Raw genomic sequence first — 20,947 nt, forward strand, 5'->3', positions numbered from 1 at the left:
TGCTGAGCAAGAAAAAGGTATTTTCTGAGTCAAATACAAGTTGTGTTACAGGCTCGTTCCCTTTTTGCTTGTAAGCTCTTCTCTAAACTATTAAAACTACTGTATTACCAAGAGATTAGAAATCACATTAGACATAAATAGGGTGTTTTTATTTTATTTATCTGCTTCTGTGTTACATTTAAGGCATTCAGCAGATGCCCAGAACAGAGTGAGATTAAAGTGTCTATGAAAGACGACAGATGGATCGTACACAAATGACTCTTTAGTGTCAGTGAGTTATGGTGGCTCTAAGTTTAGTTGACAGAGATCAGTCCGGGACTGAAGACTGGGAAGTTGCTTTGGAGAAAATGATAGATACAGCTATAGCGATACCGCCTCTGAGTACAAAAACAATCATATCCTACGACCAAAATCAGAGAGGAAACCAGTTTGTGTGCCCTCACTGGACCGAGTTCTTCCTGGCTTCCTCGAAGCTTATGGAGAGACTGACTGTTCCGCTTCCAAAGCTCACCCTTGGTTTCTGACTATGTCTCCGCGTGGAGGGGGACTCCATTTCATTGCCAATGGTCTTCAGGCTGATTGACGAAGAGGGCGAGGAGGCAGAGGACCCACCCACGCTGCCTGACCTCTTCCTGGAGCTAGAACTGTGTCGCAGTGTCGCTTTCGCTGCTGCTTTGAAAGCGTGAGCTGCTGTGCTACAACGAACCTCCTCAATCGTGTTCCTGGAGGGTTTCAGGAGGATGATGTAGACCTTGTTGAAAAAGATACAGGCGAGCAGACTGAAGCTGGAAGCTAGAATTGCAATGACCTCGACCGCCGAGACAAATTTGCCATACGTGCTGAAGTACGCGGGGATGAAGGAGATCCAAACGATGAAAAAAATGAGCATGCTAAATGTGATGAACTTGGCCTCCGTGAAGTTTTCAGGAAGTTTCCGCGACTTGAAGGCAAAGAAGAAACAAACGGCCGCCAGCAGACACGTATAACCGATCAGGAATCCCAACGCCATCATGGAGCCCTCGTTACAGGTGATAAAGATGATCTCGTCGATGTCGTAGTTCTTGTAACTCCCTGGTGGAGCATTGTACAACCAAACCAGGCTTATCATCACCTGCACAAACGTGAACAGGAACACCAGTAAGAACTGCAGGTTCAGTCCCCACCATTTACGATGGAGGCTGGTGGGGATTTTGGCTTCGAACACCAGTAGGACACGATTGGTTTTCACTAGAATGCAAGAGATGCATAATACAAAGCTGATTCCGAAAGCTGGTTGCCGTACACGGCACGTCCAGTCCTGTGGTTCTCCTATGAATATAAGAGAGCTGGAGAAACAGCAGATGAGTGAGAAAAGCAGAAGAAACGACAGCTCTCGATTCGATGCTTTCACAATCGGAGTATCACGGTATTGCACAAAAACACCCAACACGAAAGCTGTTAACAGAACCCCGAGAACTGCAAGTAAGGCCAGAGCGATCCCAAACGGTTCGGTCCAGGACAGAAACTCGATCTCCTTCAGAAAGCAGGATGTGTGATTGCCGTTAGACCAGGAGTTGTTCGGGCATTTAGAGCAAACACTGGCATCTGTGGAGAAGAGAAGAGAAGCAGAAGAAATATTACAATAGCACTCAACTGTACAAAACGTACTCAAATCTTAATGTTAGTCAATTACGCTTTTGTTTACATCCCTTAGATGATGTATAAACAGACTAGGGGTAAACGGCGTAACATTAAGGAAGTTGTGTGTGTGTGTGTTTTTCAATGTGTTTTTCAATGAGGAAGATTCATTCAAAGATTTAACAATGAGGAATGTAGTCTACGCATTTATTAACAGTTTCCCCACCAGCATTGTTATTTTTATTTTTTAGTCACTACAAGTAGGGTTGCACAATTATGATAAAAATCATAAATGTTGATTATTCCCCTCATATTGTAATTGCGATTATTACACATCATATAATCACTATTTACACTGAATGATGTTTATAACATTTTTTGAAGCAACTGCATGCCATATTCAAAAATAAAATAAATGAGCTGAAAATACACTAACTGAAACATTGTATTGCTTTTCTATATAATTAAGCCTGAAATCTGAACTATACATCAGATTGGTTTCTTAAGTAAAAATATGCATGATATCATAATTTTATACTAAAACTCAAATTTAAACAAAAGAAATACCCTTCAGATAAGCTGTAGAAAGAAAAACATATCTTAACCATTAACGATTCATTGCCAGTTTAAACATTTACGTAATTGTGGCATTTATAATTTGATTAATTTGTGTAGCCCTAACTGCCAACATTTTTATATTTTGTTGTATTAATATCTGAACATGCAATATGTCAAAAGGAAAAACACCACCTCTGCTTTTTAAAAAAAAAAAAAAAAAAAAAGTTTAATGCATTTGTAACACTTTACAAACTTCATAATCACGGGAAGAAGGAGGAGGGAACCGGCGAACAATCAAATTAAGCTTTAATAATCAAATAAACATAAAACAGCGCGACAGCCCCTTTTAAGTCAACTGATCGACTTGATTAAACAGAGCAAACATACATCAGTGTTGTAAACCTTCTCTGTTGAGAAGTAGTAGTTTTCCACTCCTTGTGCTTCAGTATAATACTTGTTGAACTACAGATAAAATCAGACTGAGTAACAACAAAGTTATTTGCTCACTTTACCACCGCTTTATTTCCTGCTTCCTTGCCTCTTCAGCTAAAAGAATTTACTTCCTGCTGACTAGTATTTGGATGTTTGCCTCTGATTTTTAAAAAGAAACAAATAAAAGAAAAAAAAAGTTTCATGCATTTTTGTAAGTTTCATTAAACAAAGAGACCTTTTGTTTTCCAGACTACATTTGGATCTTTTTCAGAACTCCAATGAAAAAAGAGATGCAGTAAATCGCTTCCATAAACCCCTCAACGACAGTGAGCACAACTGCATGAGCAAAACTCTGACTACAGCCTGCACAGCAGCAGTTCATGTGGACCAAACTCTAGTTCGTTTTTCATTGCTTGAACACAGTTTTCAAACTCTACACACTTATCCCATGACTTTAACCACAACCTGCACAACACTGTGGATTTACAGCACTTTGTTCAAATGCTAACACACTGCTGTCAAAACTGTGAACCACACATTCAAAACAGAAGAGATTTCAAACACTGCTGATTGCAATTTCAGGATTTGCCCTGAAAAATATTTGTTCGAATGGGCTAGTTGCATATCTCCGCCATCTTGGATTTCTGGTCTTGCGAGTGTGTGCATAGATAGATATTTCCAGTTGTGCTAAACATCAGTGCAAATAAGATACACACTGCTATTATTACTATACTGTAAATGTTTTCTGAGCCAGTGGATTTGAAACTTGTGTATGTTTGGGGTGAATGAATTAAATACACTAATGTTCCCTACTGTTCACTAGATGAAAGTTGAACTCATGGTGTGTATACACAGCTACACAATGTATTTTTTACCTTACCAAATATGTAAATGGTTGGAGCTAAACTCTGCAGCACATTGGACCTCCAGGGTAAGATTTGAGGAGCCATGCTGTATGTTATACATTTATTTTGTACCCCTCTTTCACTGTATTCATCTTTTTTTTTTTTGGTTTATATTTTGGTTTATAAACAAACCACATCCATCCCCCACACTTTTGAAAAGCTTGCTACACCCCTGTACGTTTCCCTTACAGTCAATGTGAGCATCGCAAGACCGGAAGTAAGTATGCACACACTCGCGTCGCTGAAGCTCACCGACGCCATCTTGTGCACCTAGACCATTACATATGCACTTTTAGTTTCTAGCTTTTTTTTTCTTGTTGCTGTAATTCCGTAAATTACTACAGACTATTGAAGCAAACTGCTAATTTTCATTTACCTTAAAGGATTGTTATGTTCTAAAAATGTAAATAAATCATGTGAAAGAATGTCACTCCTTTCTTTGAAGAAAATATTACTTTGTATGAAGTCACTGAAATTGTCCAAACTGTAAAGATGAAAAGTTAGTATTTCTGTATTGGTGTTTGATGCTAGTGTTTTTCCTCTCTGTGTGTTCTGAGTGACGGTCTGTGTTGTCTCAGTGAGGGTTGTGTTTGGTGTTTCTCCTCTCGGTGTGTTCTGAGTGACGGTGTGTGTTATCTCGGTGAGGGTTGCGTGTGGTGTTTCTCCTCTCGGTGTGTTCTGAGTGACGGTGTGTGTTATCTCGGTGAGGGTTGTGTGTGGTGTTTCTCCTCTCTGTGTGTTCTGAGTGACGGTGTGTGTTATCTTGGTGAGGGTTGCATGTGGTGTTTCTCCTCTCAGTGTGTTCGGAGTGACGGTGTGTGTTATCTTGGCGAGGGTTGCGTGTGGTGTTTCTCCTCTCTGTGTGTTTTGAGTGACGGTGTGTGTTATCTCGGTGAGGGTTGTGTGTGGTGTTTTTCCACTCGGTGTGTTCTGAGTGACGGTGTGTGTTATCTCAGCGAGGGTTGTGTGTGGTGTTTCTCCTCTCGGTGTGTTTTGAGTGACGGTGTGTGTTATCTCAGGGAGGGTCACGTGTAGTGTTTCTCCTCTCAGTGTGTTCGGAGTGACGGTGTGTGTTATCTCGGCGAGGGTCGCGTGTGGTGTTTCTCCTCTCTGTGTGTTTTGAGTGATGGTGTGTGTTATCTCGGTGAGGGTTGTGTGTGGTGTTTCTCCTCTCGGTGTGTTCTGAGTGATGGTGTGTGTTATCTCAGGGAGGGTCACGTGTAGTGTTTCTCCTCTCTGTGTGTTTTGAGTGACGGTGTGTGTTATCTCAGCGAGGGTCGCGTGTGGTGTTTCTCCTCTCTGTGTGTTTTGAGTGACGGTGTGTGTTATCTCAGCGAGGGTCGCGTGTGGTGTTTCTCCTCTCTGTGTGTTTTGAGTGACGGTGTGTGTTATCTCGGCGAGGGTCGCGTGTGGTGTTTCTCCTCTCAGTGTGTTCGGAGTGACGGTGTGTGTTATCTCGGCGAGGGTCGCGTGTGGTGTTTCTCCTCTCTGTGTGTTTTGAGTGACGGTGTGTGTTATCTCGGTGAGGGTCGCGTGTGGTGTTTCTCCTCTCAGTGTGTTCGGAGTGACGGTGTGTGTTATCTCGGCGAGGGTCGCGTGTGGTGTTTCTCCTCTCTGTGTGTTTTGAGTGACGGTGTGTGTTATCTCAGCGAGGGTTGTGTGTAGTGTTTCTCCTCTCGGTGTGTTCTGAGTGACGGTGTGTGTTATCTCAGCGAGGGTCGCGTGTGGTGTTTCTCCTCTCTGTGTGTTTTGAGTGACGGTGTGTGTTATCTCAGCGAGGGTCGCGTGTGGTGTTTCTCCTCTCGGTGTGTTCTGAGTGACGGTGTGTGTTATCTCAGCGAGGGTTGTGTGTGGTGTTTCTCCTCTCGGTGTGTTTTGAGTGACGGTGTGTGTTATCTCAGTGAGGGTTGCGTGTGGTGTTTCTCCTCTCGGTGTGTTCTGAGTGACGGTGTGTGTTATCTCGGTGAGGGTTGTGTGTGGTGTTTCTCCTCTCGGTGTGTTCTGAGTGACGGTGTGTGTTATCTCGGTGAGGGTTGTGTGTGGTGTTTCTCCTCTCGGTGTGTTCTGAGTGACGGTGTGTGTTATCTCGGTGAGGGTTGTGTGTGGTGTTTCTCCTCTCGGTGTGTTCGGAGTGACGGTGTGTGTTATCTCGGTGAGGGTTGTGTGTGGTGTTTCTCCTCTCGGTGTGTTCGGAGTGACGGTGTGTGTTATCTCGGTGAGGGTTGTGTGTGGTGTTTCTCCTCTCGGTGTGTTCTGAGTGACGGTGTGTGTTATCTCGGTGAGGGTTGTGTGTGGTGTTTCTCCTCTCGGTGTGTTTTGAGTGACGGTGTGTGTTATCTCAGGGAGGGTCGCGTGTAGTGTTTCTCCTCTCGGTGTGTTCTGAGTGACGGTGTGTGTTATCTCGGTGAGGGTTGTGTGTGGTGTTTCTCCTCTCGGTGTGTTCTGAGTGACGGTGTGTGTTATCTCGGTGAGGGTTGTGTGTGGTGTTTCTCCTCTCGGTGTGTTCTGAGTGACGGTGTGTGTTATCTCGGTGAGGGTTGTGTGTGGTGTTTCTCCTCTCGGTGTGTTTTGAGTGACGGTGTGTGTTATCTCAGGGAGGGTCGCATGTAGTGTTTCTCCTCTCGGTGTGTTCTGAGTGACGGTGTGTGTTATCTCGGTGAGGGTTGTGTGTGGTGTTTCTCCTCTCGGTGTGTTCTGAGTGACGGTGTGTGTTATCTCGGTGAGGGTTGTGTGTGGTGTTTCTCCTCTCGGTGTGTTCTGAGTGACGGTGTGTGTTATCTCAGCGAGGGTCGCGTGTGGTGTTTCTCCTCTCGGTGTGTTCTGAGTGAGTGTGTGTTATCTCGGTGAGGGTTGCGTGTGGTGTTTCTCCTCTCGGTGTGTTCCGAGTGACGGTGTGTGTAATCTCGGTGAGGGTCGCGTGTGGTGTTTCTCCTCTCGGTGTGTTCTGAGTGACGGTGTGTGTTATCTCGGTGAGGGTTGCGTGTAGTGTTTCTCCTCTCGGTGTGTTCAGAGTGACGGTGTGTGTTATCTCGGTGAGGGTCGTGTGTGGTGTTTCTCCTCTCGGTGTGTTCTGAGTGACGGTGTGTGTTATCTCGGTGAGGGTTGTGTGTGGTGTTTCTCCTCTCGGTGTGTTCGGAGTGACGGTGTGTGTTATCTCGGCGAGGGTCATGTGTGGTGTTTCTCCTCTCGGTGTGTTCTGAGTGACGGTGTGTGTTATCTCGGTGAGGGTTGTGTGTGGTGTTTCTCCTCTCGGTGTGTTCTGAGTGACGGTGTGTGTTATCTCAGCGAGGCTCGCGTGTGGTGTTTCTCCTCTCGGTGTGTTCTGAGTGATGGTGTGTGTTATCTCAGCGAGGGTTGCGTGTGGTGTTTCTCCTCTCTGTGTGTTTTGAGTGACGGTGTGTGTTATCTCAGCGAGGGTCGCGTGTGGTGTTTGTCCTCTCTGTGTGTTTTGAGTGACGGTGTGTGTCATCTCAGCGAGGGTTGTGTGTGGTGTTTCTCCTCTCGGTGTGTTTTGAGTGACGGTGTGTGTTATCTCGGCGAGGGTCGCGTGTGGTGTTTCTCCTCTCGGTGTGTTCTGAGTGATGGTGTGTGTTATCTCGGTGAGGGTTGCGTGTGGTGTTTCTCCTCTCGGTGTGTTCAGAGTGACGGTGTGTGTTATCTCGGTGAGGGTTGCGTGTGTGGTGTTTCTCCTCTCGGTGTGTTCAGAGTGACGGTGTGTGTTATCTCGGTGAGGGTCGTGTGTGGTGTTTCTCCTCTCGGTGTGTTCTGAGTGACGGTGTGTGTTATCTCGGTGAGGGTCGTGTGTGGTGTTTCTCCTCTCGGTGTGTTCTGAGTGACGGTGTGTGTTATCTCGGTGAGGGTCGTGTGTGGTGTTTCTCCTCTCGGTGTGTTCTGAGTGACGGTGTGTGTTATCTCGGTGAGGGTTGTGTGTGGTGTTTCTCCTCTCGGTGTGTTCTGAGTGACGGTGTGTGTTATCTCGGTGAGGGTTGTGTGTGGTGTTTCTCCTCTCGGTGTGTTCTGAGTGACGGTGTGTGTTATCTCGGCGAGGGTTGCGTGTGGTGTTTCTCCTCTCGGTGTGTTTTGAGTGACGGTGTGTGTTATCTCGGTGAGGGTTGCGTGTGGTGTTTTTCCTCTCTGTGTGTTCCGAGTGACGGTGTGTGTAATCTCGGTGAGGGTCGCGTGTGGTGTTTCTCCTCTCGGTGTGTTCTGAGTGACGGTGTGTGTTATCTCGGTGAGGGTCGCGTGTGGTGTTTCTCCTCTCGGTGTGTTCTGAGTGACGGTGTGTGTTATCTCGGTGAGGGTCGTGTGTGGTGTTTCTCCTCTCTGTGTGTTCTGAGTGACGGTGTGTGTTATCTCGGCGAGGGTTGTGTGTGGTGTTTCTCCTCTCTGTGTGTTCTGAGTGACGGTGTGTGTTATCTCGGCGAGGGTCGCGTGTGGTGTTTCTCCTCTCTGTGTGTTCTGAGTGACGGTGTGTGTAATCTCGGTGAGGGTCGTGTGTGGTGTTTCTCCTCTCGGTGTGTTCTGAGTGACGGTGTGTGTTATCTCGGCGAGGGTCGCGTGTGGTGTTTCTCCTCTCTGTGTGTTTTGAGTGACGGTGTGTGTTATCTCGGTGAGGGTCGCGTGTGGTGTTTCTCCTCTCTGTGTGTTTTGAGTGACGGTGTGTGTTATCTCGGTGAGGGTCGCGTGTGGTGTTTCTCCTCTCGGTGTGTTCTGAGTGACGGTGTGTGTTATCTCGGCGAGGGTCGCGTGTGGTGTTTCTCCTCTCTGTGTGTTTTGAGTGACGGTGTGTGTTATCTCGGCGAGGGTCGCGTGTGGTGTTTCTCCTCTCTGTGTGTTTTGAGTGACGGTGTGTGTTATCTCGGTGAGGGTCGCGTGTGGTGTTTCTCCTCTCGGTGTGTTTTGAGTGATGGTGTGTGTTATCTCAGCGAGGGTCGCGTGTGGTGTTTCTCCTCTCGGTGTGTTCTGAGTGACGGTGTGTGTTATCTCGGCGAGGGTTGCGTGTGGTGTTTCTCCTCTCTGTGTGTTTTGAGTGACGGTGTGTGTTATCTCGGTGAGGGTCGCGTGTGGTGTTTCTCCTCTCGGTGTGTTTTGAGTGATGGTGTGTGTTATCTCAGCGAGGGTCGCGTGTGGTGTTTCTCCTCTCGGTGTGTTCTGAGTGATGGTGTGTGTTATCTCAGCGAGGGTTGCGTGTGGTGTTTCTCCTCTCTGTGTGTTTTGAGTGACGGTGTGTGTTATCTCAGCGAGGGTCGCGTGTGGTGTTTGTCCTCTCTGTGTGTTTTGAGTGACGGTGTGTGTCATCTCAGCGAGGGTTGTGTGTGGTGTTTCTCCTCTCGGTGTGTTTTGAGTGACGGTGTGTGTTATCTCAGGGAGGGTCGCGTGTGGTGTTTCTCCTCTCGGTGTGTTCCAAGTGACGGTGTGTGTTATCTCAGTGAGGGTTGTGTGTAGTGTTTCTCCTCTCGGTGTGTTCTGAGTGAGTGTGTGTTATCTCGGTGAGGGTTGTGTGTGGTGTTGCTTGGAATGAGTTTTGCAGGTGATGTGAACTGTTTAGCTCGGGTGACTGCTGCTGTGCATACTGTAGTTAGAGTTCTGAACATGTAGCTCCAGTTGTGCTCACTATCATTTAGCAATCGAAAAAAACTGTAACAGTTACAACTTAAATTGTATAATGTAATTAGAAAATATTGAACTTAACGAAGAATAAAAGGTGCTGTAAAACAGGGGTATCCTACCCTCATCCAGGAGAGACACCTTGCTGCAGACTTCAGTTCCAACCCTGCTCCAACACCAGCCTGTCATTTTTTTCCAGTAATCCTGAAAACCTTGATTATCTGGTAACCATTCTGGAGCAGGATTGGACACATCTGCTCTAAGTCTTGACTCAAGTATACTTGTTGCTAATATATACATTTGCTAACCTTTATGATCACTGTACTCCCCATCTGAGCACTCTGTACACTCGAAGCAGCATGTGGGTTCCCCATCAATAATTCCTTTCCTGGTTCCAGGTTCACACTCCTCACTACAGTTGGAAAATGGTACCTGGTAGAGAAAAGGGAAAAATTTATTGTCTCTAATATGATCCTTTGGGTACTCCATTAAGTTAAAGTGGTCCTATATGCTTTTTCACTTTTTAGATGACTTTTTAGTGTGTAATGTTCCTGTTCGAGCATAAAAAAGGGAGATATACAGAAAACATTTTTCAAGAAATACAACAAATGGCTTTTTCTGACTATAATCAGCCTTAAGGACTTGATTAGCTGCATCATGTGTGTTTAGTTAGGGTTAAATCTAAACTCTGCAGAACTCCGGTCTTCAAGGAATTGAGTTTGACACCCCAACGGTGTCAACGGTGCAGAACACACTATGACTGACACTCAAAAAACACCCCGCCATTGCCCAACCGTCAGCTTGGTGTGTCACAGGCTTTAAGAGCCAAGCAATCTGGATACTGTGTGGTCTATGCTTACTCACCTCAGTTAGACGGCCATTCCACAGTATTTTTGTCTTGTCAATGGAAAGTTTGGCTCCGTTCTTGTTATGTATACTGTAGTAACCAACCTCCTTAAACACAACAGAACCATCTTCAGGTGATCGATGCCAGTTTATAATGGTATAATTTGCTGAGAGCTCACTGCCATTGTCAAAGCGCACCCTCTCCCCAATGCTGTTTATGAAGTTTAGGTGTCTCAGTTGTTTCAGAACCTTTTAGAATGAAAAGAGGCATTTCGTTAATATCCTAGAAAACCAAGAAGAGCAGAAGGGAACCTGCTGAAATACCTCTACTGGAAATTATTAGGTATAATCAACCAACCTGCCATGCTTCTACTTTCCTAATGTCTGCACAAGAGCCATTAGCAAACAATCCTTTTCCAGGTGTGCAGGTAAGTATGTCCTGAAGTGCCTGTGCTATGGCATAAACAGCCACATAAACATTGTAAGAAATCCGTAGGTGTGTGAAGTCCAGGTAAGGCGTCTCCACACTTGCAATATCCTCTTCACCAGTGCACAGAGGTCTAAAACTTGTACTTCCATTTTCACTGTCTTCATTCCTTGGACTGTCTTCAAGATAGCAGTTAAAAGTCTCCTCCCAAAATTCTCGCACAAACTCATTATGGCTGGACTTCTTTGGATGCACCTCCTGTAGAAATTCTTTGAAGCCGGGTATATGGCCAGCCCTCAGCGCAAAGCCAATCGTTCCTCCCATGACATCAAGGTACTCTGGCTTGGCAACCAGGCTAGAGATGGCCCACGCCTCACTTGCCAACCAAATGCGATCTGTGACGTTTCGCCTCACCATCTCTTTAACGAGTGGCTCGATGTCCGGTCCACTAGCGAACACGGCGATGACTTTAGCGGTTGAATTCTCGATGCGGTCTGCCAAGCGGCGTATCTCAGCTTCATCGATGTATTGTGAAATTAAAACATTGAGATCGATGCAGATGTCCCTATGAAACATTTCATTCTCAAACTTTTCGATCCCTGGACGGCCATATTCATCGTCCGAGGCGATGGCAATCACCCAGTTCCACTGGAAGTGGTCAATGATGGCAGCCATGGCTATAGCCTGATACTCATCTGTGGGGATGGTTCTCATGAACGATTTATACTGATTCTTGTTGCTCAAAAGTCGACTAGATGAAGCATAGCTTATCTGAAAAACAGGCAATTTTGTTCAGTGAATTTTCCCCCCAAAAATTCATGCATTCTATTTATTTGTGTCTTGAGATTAAATTTCAATTACAATATATTTTTAAAGGCTGTTTTCCCAAAATGAGGGAAAATTTTATTCTTATCTATATTCTGAAGTTTTTAGAGAGGGGTTTCATATATTATTTGCCTGATTTATATAACATTTTATTTTCTAAACTCAGGTGAAAGCATTATTTTCATTATTATTATGACTATGCATTACTCCATTTACATTTTATTTTTTTATCATTCCAATTGTTCATCAAAATGAAACTATGGCTATATCAACTCTCCAGATTTCTGTTCTGGAAATGTATGCAAATTAGTGGATATTTAAATAAACCATGTAATTTGCATATTTAATTACAACATTTCAGAAAACTCATTTCAGAATACAAAACAATACTGTTATTGTAATACAATACAACAGTTCTGTGATTAATCAAATAAATTAGTATTATTTTTACACCTGCTTAAAGATGAGGTTCATACAGCTGCTGTCTTAGAAACATTCAAAATTATTTTCATTATACTACAATTATCAAGCATAATTCACAAAAACGATTTCATTCAGTGATGGTTTGGAAATTGCGGAACAACCTGAGGAATGTAGAAGAGGCCCAGAAGGTCAGCCACGGCTGTAGAGACTGCAGATCCAGATGCTCCAACCACTGCAATGGTTGATGGGATGTTCCCTGTGCAGTTACAGAACTCATCCAAGTTGAGTGAATCGATCTTATTCTGTGCAACAAAGCTGAGCGACGCCTCCAGGGCTTTCGAGACAGTGTTACATGTGTCAAATATACGGTAGCCAAGCGTGATATTTGGAAGAAAAGCAGAGCTGTTGTTGATTTCCTCTATAGCAAAGATCATAGACTGTAGCCAACGGAATCCACGAAAGTTATATCTGAAAAAGAAAGGCTAGCTCAATAAGAACTCACACTCTGGGTCAAGTTTATCATTTTGTCAAGTGGAACAAAGACTAGTCCTCAATTAGAACTGACTAGATATTAATTTGACACGAAAAAAAATATATATGATTGTTTTTTTAAGTTGTAAATAAATCATAAAGGTATTGGAGTAGCATACATTTTACAGGAAAATATTTTTTCAGTCTTTCTACTTAAACTCGCATGTTTAATTCAATGCATTACTTGACAACATTTCTTTGTAATTAAATGTGAAATTTACTAGCAGTTTATTAGTGAAAATAATTTCTATATCAAATATGCTTTAGTGTTAAGTTTTACTGTTGTGAACATAATTAAACACTGAAAATATTTCTTTCCAACCAAATTTTTAAAGACTAAAGACAGGACAACCTATTGAAGAGATTGTATGTCTCTTTCTTACACCATTTACCTCAAACTAAATATGGCTTTCTACGATGATTCAAGAGGGTGGATGGAAATAATATATTTCCCCACAAATATATCAATCTGTGATACACGATTTTATGACAAGATAAATTTACATAAATACATGCATGCATACTTAATTTACCCAAAAACTGGCCAAGTATAAAACTATATCTACACAGAAAAAAATGATGCATTAAATATAATCAACATTATCTGTGAAGTTGGGGTTAGTCACCAAAATAATGTTTTAATTGCTAAAGGTCAGCTGTGTTGATATTAAAAGTTTGAACCACATTTGCAGAAGCTGACCATGTTTTGTTCATACCTGACACACTCCGTTGACTCTGGCCTCGCTGCAAGATCCTGGTCTTTGGATGTCACCCCAAAGTGTATTGGGAAAAGCCCCCCCAGCAGTATGTCACCTGTCTTCTGGGCTCTCTGGTGTGGGCCATAGATCGAAATTACACCGCTGAAGCCCAGCAGAACCAGGTAAGCCAAGTAAAACCTCAGAGGACACCGCATTGCTTCAGTTGGCTTCAGTGGTCTTCATGAGGCAAGTTTTGGTATTTCCACTAGTTTCGTCAATTGCCTCTTTTGCCGATTTTTTTTTCTAAAATGCGCTTGCTTCAGTTGATGGAGTCAACAGACAGTATGCAAATGGACCAACACATTTCTGAGCGGTGAAGGAGCTGGCGAGTCCACCCACATCACTGATCATATATGGGTCTATTTGCGGAGATGATGATTCTTTTGTTCCTTCCTCCAGTAAATTTCTCTCCTGTTCATTATATGATGGATCAAGGTAAACACGGCCCATGAAAGTGAATTACAGTAGATCGTGTTTGATTTTGGATTCCTCAGACAGTGTTTGGCTGAACGCTGAATATTGCTGAAAAATAAATAAATAAATAAATAAATAAAAGGGACACTTAAAACTGAAAAAAAGAATGTTCATTTTTATACAATGGTTACAGTACACTCTTGGAAAAAGGTACAAAAGTTGTCACTGGTGCAATACCCTTTCAAAAGATACTAATTTAGGCACAATTTAGGCACTGATATGCATCCAAAGACCGTTGTGGTCTTTGAATTTGATTGGATTAGCAGCATAAAGTGCAACCATTCCCACCCACTTTTCCAGCTGTCTTGGTTCCGGAAGTATTTTTCACATTTATTTTTCCCATAAGGATTTTTTAAAAATTCATTGTTTAAGAGATATAAACCATGAACTAAACCAACCGGTGAATCACAACTTTGCAAACTTTGATTTGAAGCAAAATAATTTAAAAACTGGACAAAAAAAGCCAAAAGGTACTTAATGTATCTAAGAAGGGAAAGAACTACAATCCCATGAAGCATTGTGAATGACAATCAGATTAAAAGCATTAACCTAAAACTATTGATAGAAATACAAAACTACTGATTTAAAGATGTTGACTTTACATACATACAGTATATGGGTGTGTATATATATATATATATATATATAGGGTTTAGATCAGGACCCTGGGCCGGCCATTTCATTATTTCAATGTTTTCAGCTTCAAGGAACTGATTTATCCATTTTGCAGTGTGGGGGGGGGGGGAAGCATTGTCTTGGCAGATTGGGAGATGCTTGCAGGGAAGGAGCCGCATGTTGCCATCAGACCCAAATAAATGAAACGTGTTCTCATCGGTAAAGTGAACTTTAGACCAGTTCTCCTCTCTGCACACAACATGCTCCGCAGCAAAGGTGAGCTTAGCCTTTTGATTCTTTCTGCTGATGAGAGGCTTGGTCCCTGCAGGGTACGCTTTGAGTCTGACTTCTCTTAAACAAGCCGAGACAGATGCTTAAACTTTTCAGCACTGAACTGACCAGCAATTCCAGCTGCAATGCTGAACCCATTTCTCACTCAGTCTCTGCATGATCGTGTCTTCTCGTGCATTCATCTTACATGGACGACCAGCCTTTTGGGGGGATTTGAATGAGTTTGTAATGAAGCAATATTCTAGAAATCATAGATTTGGAATGACCACCTTATCTTGCAGTGGCTAGAAGGTTTGTCCCTTTAGCCTGCATCTGTATAACCTCAGCACAAGTGTAGTGTAGAGGGTCTCTACTCTTGCCTCCTTTCTAAAGTGGATTCAATCACTTTAGAATGGCTCACCATCTCGCAAAGTCAGTGAAAAATGGAAATTCACACTGCCAGTTAAATGGGTTTGTAATATATTTAAGGAAATTAGCACCAGGTGCTAGATTAACACCAAAAAACTTGGAGGTATCTGTAAGTGTATTTTTCAAATATCGAATTTAAGTTTTTTATACTGTGCTTCCGAAATATGTTTAACTCAGGAAATATGCTTAACAGACCTCCAAACTGAGTTATGTCACGCTGCCAGTCTTTGTTTTCCTGGGTGTTCCCTAGTGAGCTCACTTCCCCTTAGGCACTTCACCATAGGCACTTTAATTCCGCTAGTCTGGTTGTGTCTTCACAGTAATTGCACTCCAATTAGAATCGCACAGGTGTTGACAATACTCTGTCATTAGTTTCCCTATATAGAGCTGTCTTTCTCTGTTGTCATCATGGAGTCCTTACCCTATGTGTCTCATGCTCTCGTTCCCCCGAGACTTCCTCTACCTTCTCATTCTTCCGAGTTCCCCGTTTCATCCGGTTCCCTCTTTTGGTTACGTTTGTCTCTCATGACTGTTTATTTTTGTAGTTACCCCTCTGTTTAAATAAAAACCCTTACCTGCATTTGGATCTACCCTCTCTTTGTGTTTTCCCAAACCCAACCGTGACAGAAGGACTCCATCATGCCTAGATCCAGCGGTGTGAGATTTCGAATCGGTTCCCCAACCACCATGGAGGAACGGAGGGGGAGAGTCCGGAACTTAACCACCCTTCATCAAGAGGGAAGGGAGGTGGGTGGCCTGGCGCAATTGTTTTGGACTTTGGCAGTCGGGTTAGGTTACAATGATGCAGCACTAAAGGATTGGTTTAATAATTGCCTGGATGATCCTTTACCTCAATGGGAGATGAAGGGGTTAGAGATCCTGGACTTTTGGGGGTTTACCAATTACCTGCACCATCGTGCTCAGTGGAATGCAACAACCACACCAGAGTTTCCAGACAAGGCTGCCAGCTCAGCCCCACAACCCAAGATGGCCACCAGCCCAGCCCCACAGCCCAAGATGGCCGCCAGCCTAGCGCCACAGCTCAAGATGGCCGCCAGCCCAGCACCACAGCACAAGATGGCCGACTCAACGCCACCGACTCTCCATCGTAGAGGGCGGAGGAGGAGACAGGCAGCTACTGTTCCTCAGGACCCGGAGAACGTTCCCGAGCGGGCGGCTGCCGTCCATGAGGCCATTCCCGATGCGGTGCCCGCTGCTGTTCCGGAGGCGGTGGCCGAGGCTGTTCCCGATGCGGTGCCCGCTGCTGTTCCGGAGACCGAGGCGGTGGCCGAGGCCGTTCCCGATGCGGTGCCCGCTAATGTTCCGGAGGCCGAGGCGGTGCCCGATGCAGTCTCCGAGGCGGTGCCCGATGCAGTTTCCGAGGCGGTGCCCGATGCTGTTTCCGAGGCCGAGGCTGTTCCCGAGAAGGTGCTCGATGCTGTTCGAGAGGCCGAGGCAATGCCCGATGCTGTTCCCGATGTGGTGCCCGCTGCGGTTCTGGAGGCCGAGGCGGTACCCGCTGCTGTTCCGGAGGCCGAGGCGGTGGCCGAGGCCGTTCCCGATGCGGTTCCCGTTGCTGTTCTGGAGGCCGAGGCGGTGCCCGCTGCTGTTCCGGAGGCCGAGGCGGTGACCGAAGCCGTTCCCGATGCGGTTCCCGTTGCTGTTCCGGAGGCCGGGGCGGTGGCCGAGGTCGTTCCCGATGCTGTGCCCGCTGCTGCTCCGGAGGCCGAGGCTGTTCCCGAGGCGGTGCCTGATGCAGTTCCCGAGGCGGTGCCCGATGCAGTTCCCGAGGCGGTGCCCGATGCTGTTCCCGAGGCGGTGCCCGCTAATGTTCCGGAGGCCGAGGCGGTGCCCGATACAGTTCCCGAGGCGGTGCCCGATGCTGTTCCCGAGGCGGTGCCCGATGCTGTTCCCGAGGCGGTGCCCGATGCTGTTCCCGAGGCGGTGCCCGATGCAGTTCCCGAGGCGGTGCCCGATGCAGTTCCCGAGGCGGTGCCCGATGCAGTTCCCGAGGCGGTGCCCGAGGCTGTTCCCGAGGCGGTGCCCGAGGCTGTTCCCGAGGCGGTGCTCGATGCAGTTCCCGATGCTGTTCCCGAGGCGGTGCCCGATGCTGTTCCCGAGGCGGTGCCCGATGCTGTTCCCGAGGCGGTGCCCGATGCTGTTCCCGAGGCGGTGCCCGAGGCGGTGCCCGATGCAGTTCCCGAGGCGGTGCCCGATGCAGTTCCCGAGGCGGTGCCCGATGCAGTTCCCGAGGCGGTGCCCGATGCAGTTCCCGAGGCGGTGCCCGAGGCTGTTCCCGAGGCGGTGCCCGAGGCTGTTCCCGAGGCGGTGCTCGATGCAGTTCCCGATGCTGTTCCCGAGGCGGTGCCCGATGCTGTTCCCGAGGCGGTGCCCGATGCTGTTCCCGAGGCGGTGCCCGATGCTGTTCCCGAGGCGGTGCCCGAGGCGGTGCCCGATGCAGTTCCCGAGGCGGTGCTCGATGTTGTTCCCGAGGCGGTGCCCGATGCAGTTCCCGAGGCGGTGCCCGATGCAGTTCCCGAGGCGGTGCCCGATACAGTTCCCGAGGCGGTGCCCGAGGCTGTTCCAGAGGCGGTGCCTGATACAGTTCCCGAGGCGGTGACCACAAGGACGTGGTGGTCGTCCGCTCCACCCTGGGGGACTCGGGCGGTGACCACGAGGACGTGGTGGTCGTCCGCTCCGCTCTGGGGGACTCCGGCGGTGACCATGAGGACGTGGTGGTCTTCTGCTCCGCCCTGGTGGACTCCGGCCTCGACCACAAAGACGTGGTGGTCTTCCGCTCCGCCCTGGAGGGCTTTGACTTTGACCACAAGGCCGTGGTGGTCTTCCGCTCCGCCCTGGTGGACTCCGGCCTCGACCACAAAGATGTGGTGGTCATCTGCTCCGTCCTGGTGGACGCCTCAACATGCCCTTCATGGACTTATGTTTTGTGTTTTTTGAGTTCTGTTTCTGTCTGTTCCTTTTAGTTTAGTCTGGCCCTCCTTCCCTCCCCCTGAGCCTCCACCTGTCCGCCTCCCTCCTGGACTCCTTGTTTTGTGTTGCACCTTTCCATTCCTCCTGGTTGCTCCTGTCCCTGTTTTCTGTCCCTCCGTCCCTCCCCCTGGTCCGCCGCCGTTCCACCTCCCTCCTGCCTCTTTTTCTGTTGGGGTTTTCCTGGGTTTAGGTGGAGCATCTGGTAGCTGCTCCGTAGGGAGGGGGTAATGTCACGCTGCCAGTCTTTGTTTTCCTGGGTGTTCCCTAGTGAGCTCACTTCCCCTTAGGCACTTCACCATAGGCACTTTAATTCCGCTAGTCTGGTTGTGTCTTCACAGTAATTGCACTCCAATTAGAATCGCACAGGTGTTGACAATACTCTGTCATTAGTTTCCCTATATAGAGCTGTCTTTCTCTGTTGTCATCATGGAGTCCTTACCCTATGTGTCTCATGCTCTCGTTCCCCCGAGACTTCCTCTACCTTCTCATTCTTCCGAGTTCCCCGTTTCATCCGGTTCCCTCTTTTGGTTACGTTTGTCTCTCATGACTGTTTATTTTTGTAGTTACCCCTCTGTTTAAATAAAAACCCTTACCTGCATTTGGATCTACCCTCTCTTTGTGTTTTCCCAAACCCAACCGTGACAAGTTAACTGTCGGTTGTTCTCTAATTTTGTTCTCCGCTGTATGCATGTAGGTATGTACTGTACATCGGGATGGCAAGGCCCTTCCTACTCATGAAGAACATGAGCATCGATGGGTTGAACATTTCAAGGAAGTCCTAAACCAGCCAGCACCAACCACAGAATTCGATCCCAGCCTCCTAAACCCTAAACCAAATCTGACAGTAAACCTTGACACGATTACAAAGAATGGCAAGGCTGCAGGCCTGGATGAGATCCTGCCTGAAATGCTTAAATCTGGTGACCAGTGCCTTGTTGACGCCCTGACAGATTTGTTTAACGCTTGGTGGGCAGCCTCAGCAGTCCCTGAAGAATAGAAACGAGGTATGATCATCGTGCTCCCAAAAAAAGGTGATCTCTCCAAGTGTGATAACTGGCAGTGTATTACCCTGTAATCTGTACCTGGAAAGGTGTTTTCTATTGTCCTTCTAAACTACCTTTTACACACTGTTGACGCCTGCCTTAGAGATCAACAAGAGGGCTTCTGCATTAAGCAGATTTTTGTTCTGGGACAAATTGACAACAACAGATCTCACTGTACTTTAACGACTTTGTCAAGGCCTTTGACTCAGTGCATCGAGAAACACTATGGAAGATAGCCCAGGCTTATGCAATTTCATCTCGATTTGTAGACATCTTTCACAACCTTTACCAAGGCCCTTGATGCGGTGTATGAATAGATAAGGAATAACTGATTTCTTCATGATTGAAACTGGCGTATGACAAGGTTGTGCTGTAAATGTTGTTGATGTATATTTGCGCAGTAAGCCACTAATTTCAAAATTAGTTTCATCTGAGATTTGGATCTAAATTACACAAAGCTAAAAATGAGCAAAGAAAGATGGCAGCAGCATCATGTTGTTTTTACACAGAGAGAAGCAGCTTTATTAGTAAGATCTGTAGACTTTAGCAATCTCCACTGCATTATATGCCAGTGCTGACAGTTCAAACATCAGGGGGAAAAACACTTGTGTTTTATTTCCTAGTGTTTACATGCCTGTAAGTCAGGAAGTATTGAAGATATCTTTCTCTATGTTTTAGTTGTCAAACTTTTTATTTTGGGTATCTCCATTTTGAAGGCCCACATCCATCCCATTAAATATTTTGTCATTCTTCTTAATTTATTTCTCAAGGGAAAAAATAGTGATAGTCCCTCTATCACGATGTCCCTTTAGGGCCGGGCCCCGTTTCCCCAGAAGTGATGATCTTGATCTCTCATAATGAATGAAACCACTATGAACTCAGCACGATTTTAAACTTTTTTGTTTGGACTGTGAATCATTAAATTGGTTTAATGATGCAAATAGGGGTTTTATTTCAGAGATGTCAACTTGACACCAGTTGAAATTAGTTAAATATGAATTATTGTTTTAAAGTCCAGGTCAGTTTCAACATGTTGGAGGGAATTACACTTTTCTTTTTCACATCTGAAAATGTGAGTTAGTGAGACAGATCCACACAGTTCCACATGGCTAACCTTCCCACCGCTGGATCTGTGTGTGATACTATGGCCACTTTAGACTCACTTCCCAGGTGTAGTGTTTAACAATCCGGCTCATTAACTCTGGAAATATGCTCCAGCAGGACCTGGCTATTCCACAAAATACTAGTCAAGTCTCTGGAAAAAGGTTCAGGGTCATTTATGTGAGAGGAGGGGGTGCACGAGCTGCACATTCAGACAATGCTGATGAACGCGGTGTCTCTCAGAATGTATTAAATATAAATATAATGGGCCTTCATGAAACAAGCAATGCAATAAACTATCTCACTTCAAGAATGGTTTTACAAATGTTTACAGAATGTTTCTAGAATGACAGCAAATGACAAAATTGATGATTGCCTACAAAAAAAACAACCTTTGAATATATTCAAGACATGACAACCTTCAAGTTATCGTGAACCTATGTGCAATACAGATTATCCCTAACTTCCACAAAAATACAACTTAGTGATCAGTAAACTTAGTTATTCTTAAGAAAAAAACAACATCGATAATTCACACATATTGCACTATGCATTAAAAAGTGAAATGGGTACTTACCTTATTAAAAGCAAAAGTCATGAATTCCATACGAGGAAACAAAAGGCAGACAAATTCTCTCCCAGCGAATATTACGACTAACAATTTACAACGGAAACAAGCTGGTACCAATGCAGAAGCATAATTTAGTGAAACAACATGCTTCCTAATTTTGCCTCTAGCTGTGATGTTAGATCATTTTTTGAGTTCCTCCATTAATTTGGAGCGCTGTGATGGTGTGTGCTGTTCCTATGAGAAGCGTGAAACATTAACCAGAGAGACCAGTCCATTTCCTCTGGCTGGTTATAGTCATCCTGTGGTCATGTGGCTGAAATCATTTAAAACGCTCAACATATTACCAGCCCAAACAAATAAAATGTGTTTTAGAAAGTAGATTTACACATGCAAAGTAAAGGGAGTCTAAAGCTGAACGCATACAATAAACAAACTATACTGAAATGAAGGCTGATTAAAAACTGGATGCATTACTAGGAACCAGTTTTAAAAGTGCTAATCCAATCTATCTAATCTCACAGACC

At 45.6% G+C, this 20,947-nt stretch overlaps 1 protein-coding gene across 1 annotated transcript; it reads right to left on the bottom strand.

The window, feature by feature from the left end:
• Positions 1 to 146: 146 nt before the first annotated feature.
• On the bottom strand, positions 147 to 20,654 carry LOC113085850 (extracellular calcium-sensing receptor). The gene is made up of 7 exons (XM_026255286.1): positions 20,430 to 20,654; positions 12,888 to 13,451; positions 11,802 to 12,108; positions 10,324 to 11,163; positions 9,984 to 10,214; positions 9,428 to 9,551; positions 147 to 1,584 (listed from the first exon to the last, which is right to left on the bottom strand). The coding sequence occupies exons 2-7, from the start codon at positions 13,082 to 13,084 to the stop codon at positions 440 to 442; spliced, it is 2,844 nt and encodes a 947-aa protein (XP_026111071.1). The 5' UTR covers positions 13,085 to 13,451; positions 20,430 to 20,654; the 3' UTR covers positions 147 to 439.
• Positions 20,655 to 20,947: the final 293 nt, after the last annotated feature.

The sequence above is a fragment of the Carassius auratus genome, chromosome 5, assembly GCF_003368295.1.
Source record: "Carassius auratus strain Wakin chromosome 5, ASM336829v1, whole genome shotgun sequence".
Taxonomy (NCBI): domain Eukaryota; kingdom Metazoa; phylum Chordata; class Actinopteri; order Cypriniformes; family Cyprinidae; genus Carassius; species Carassius auratus.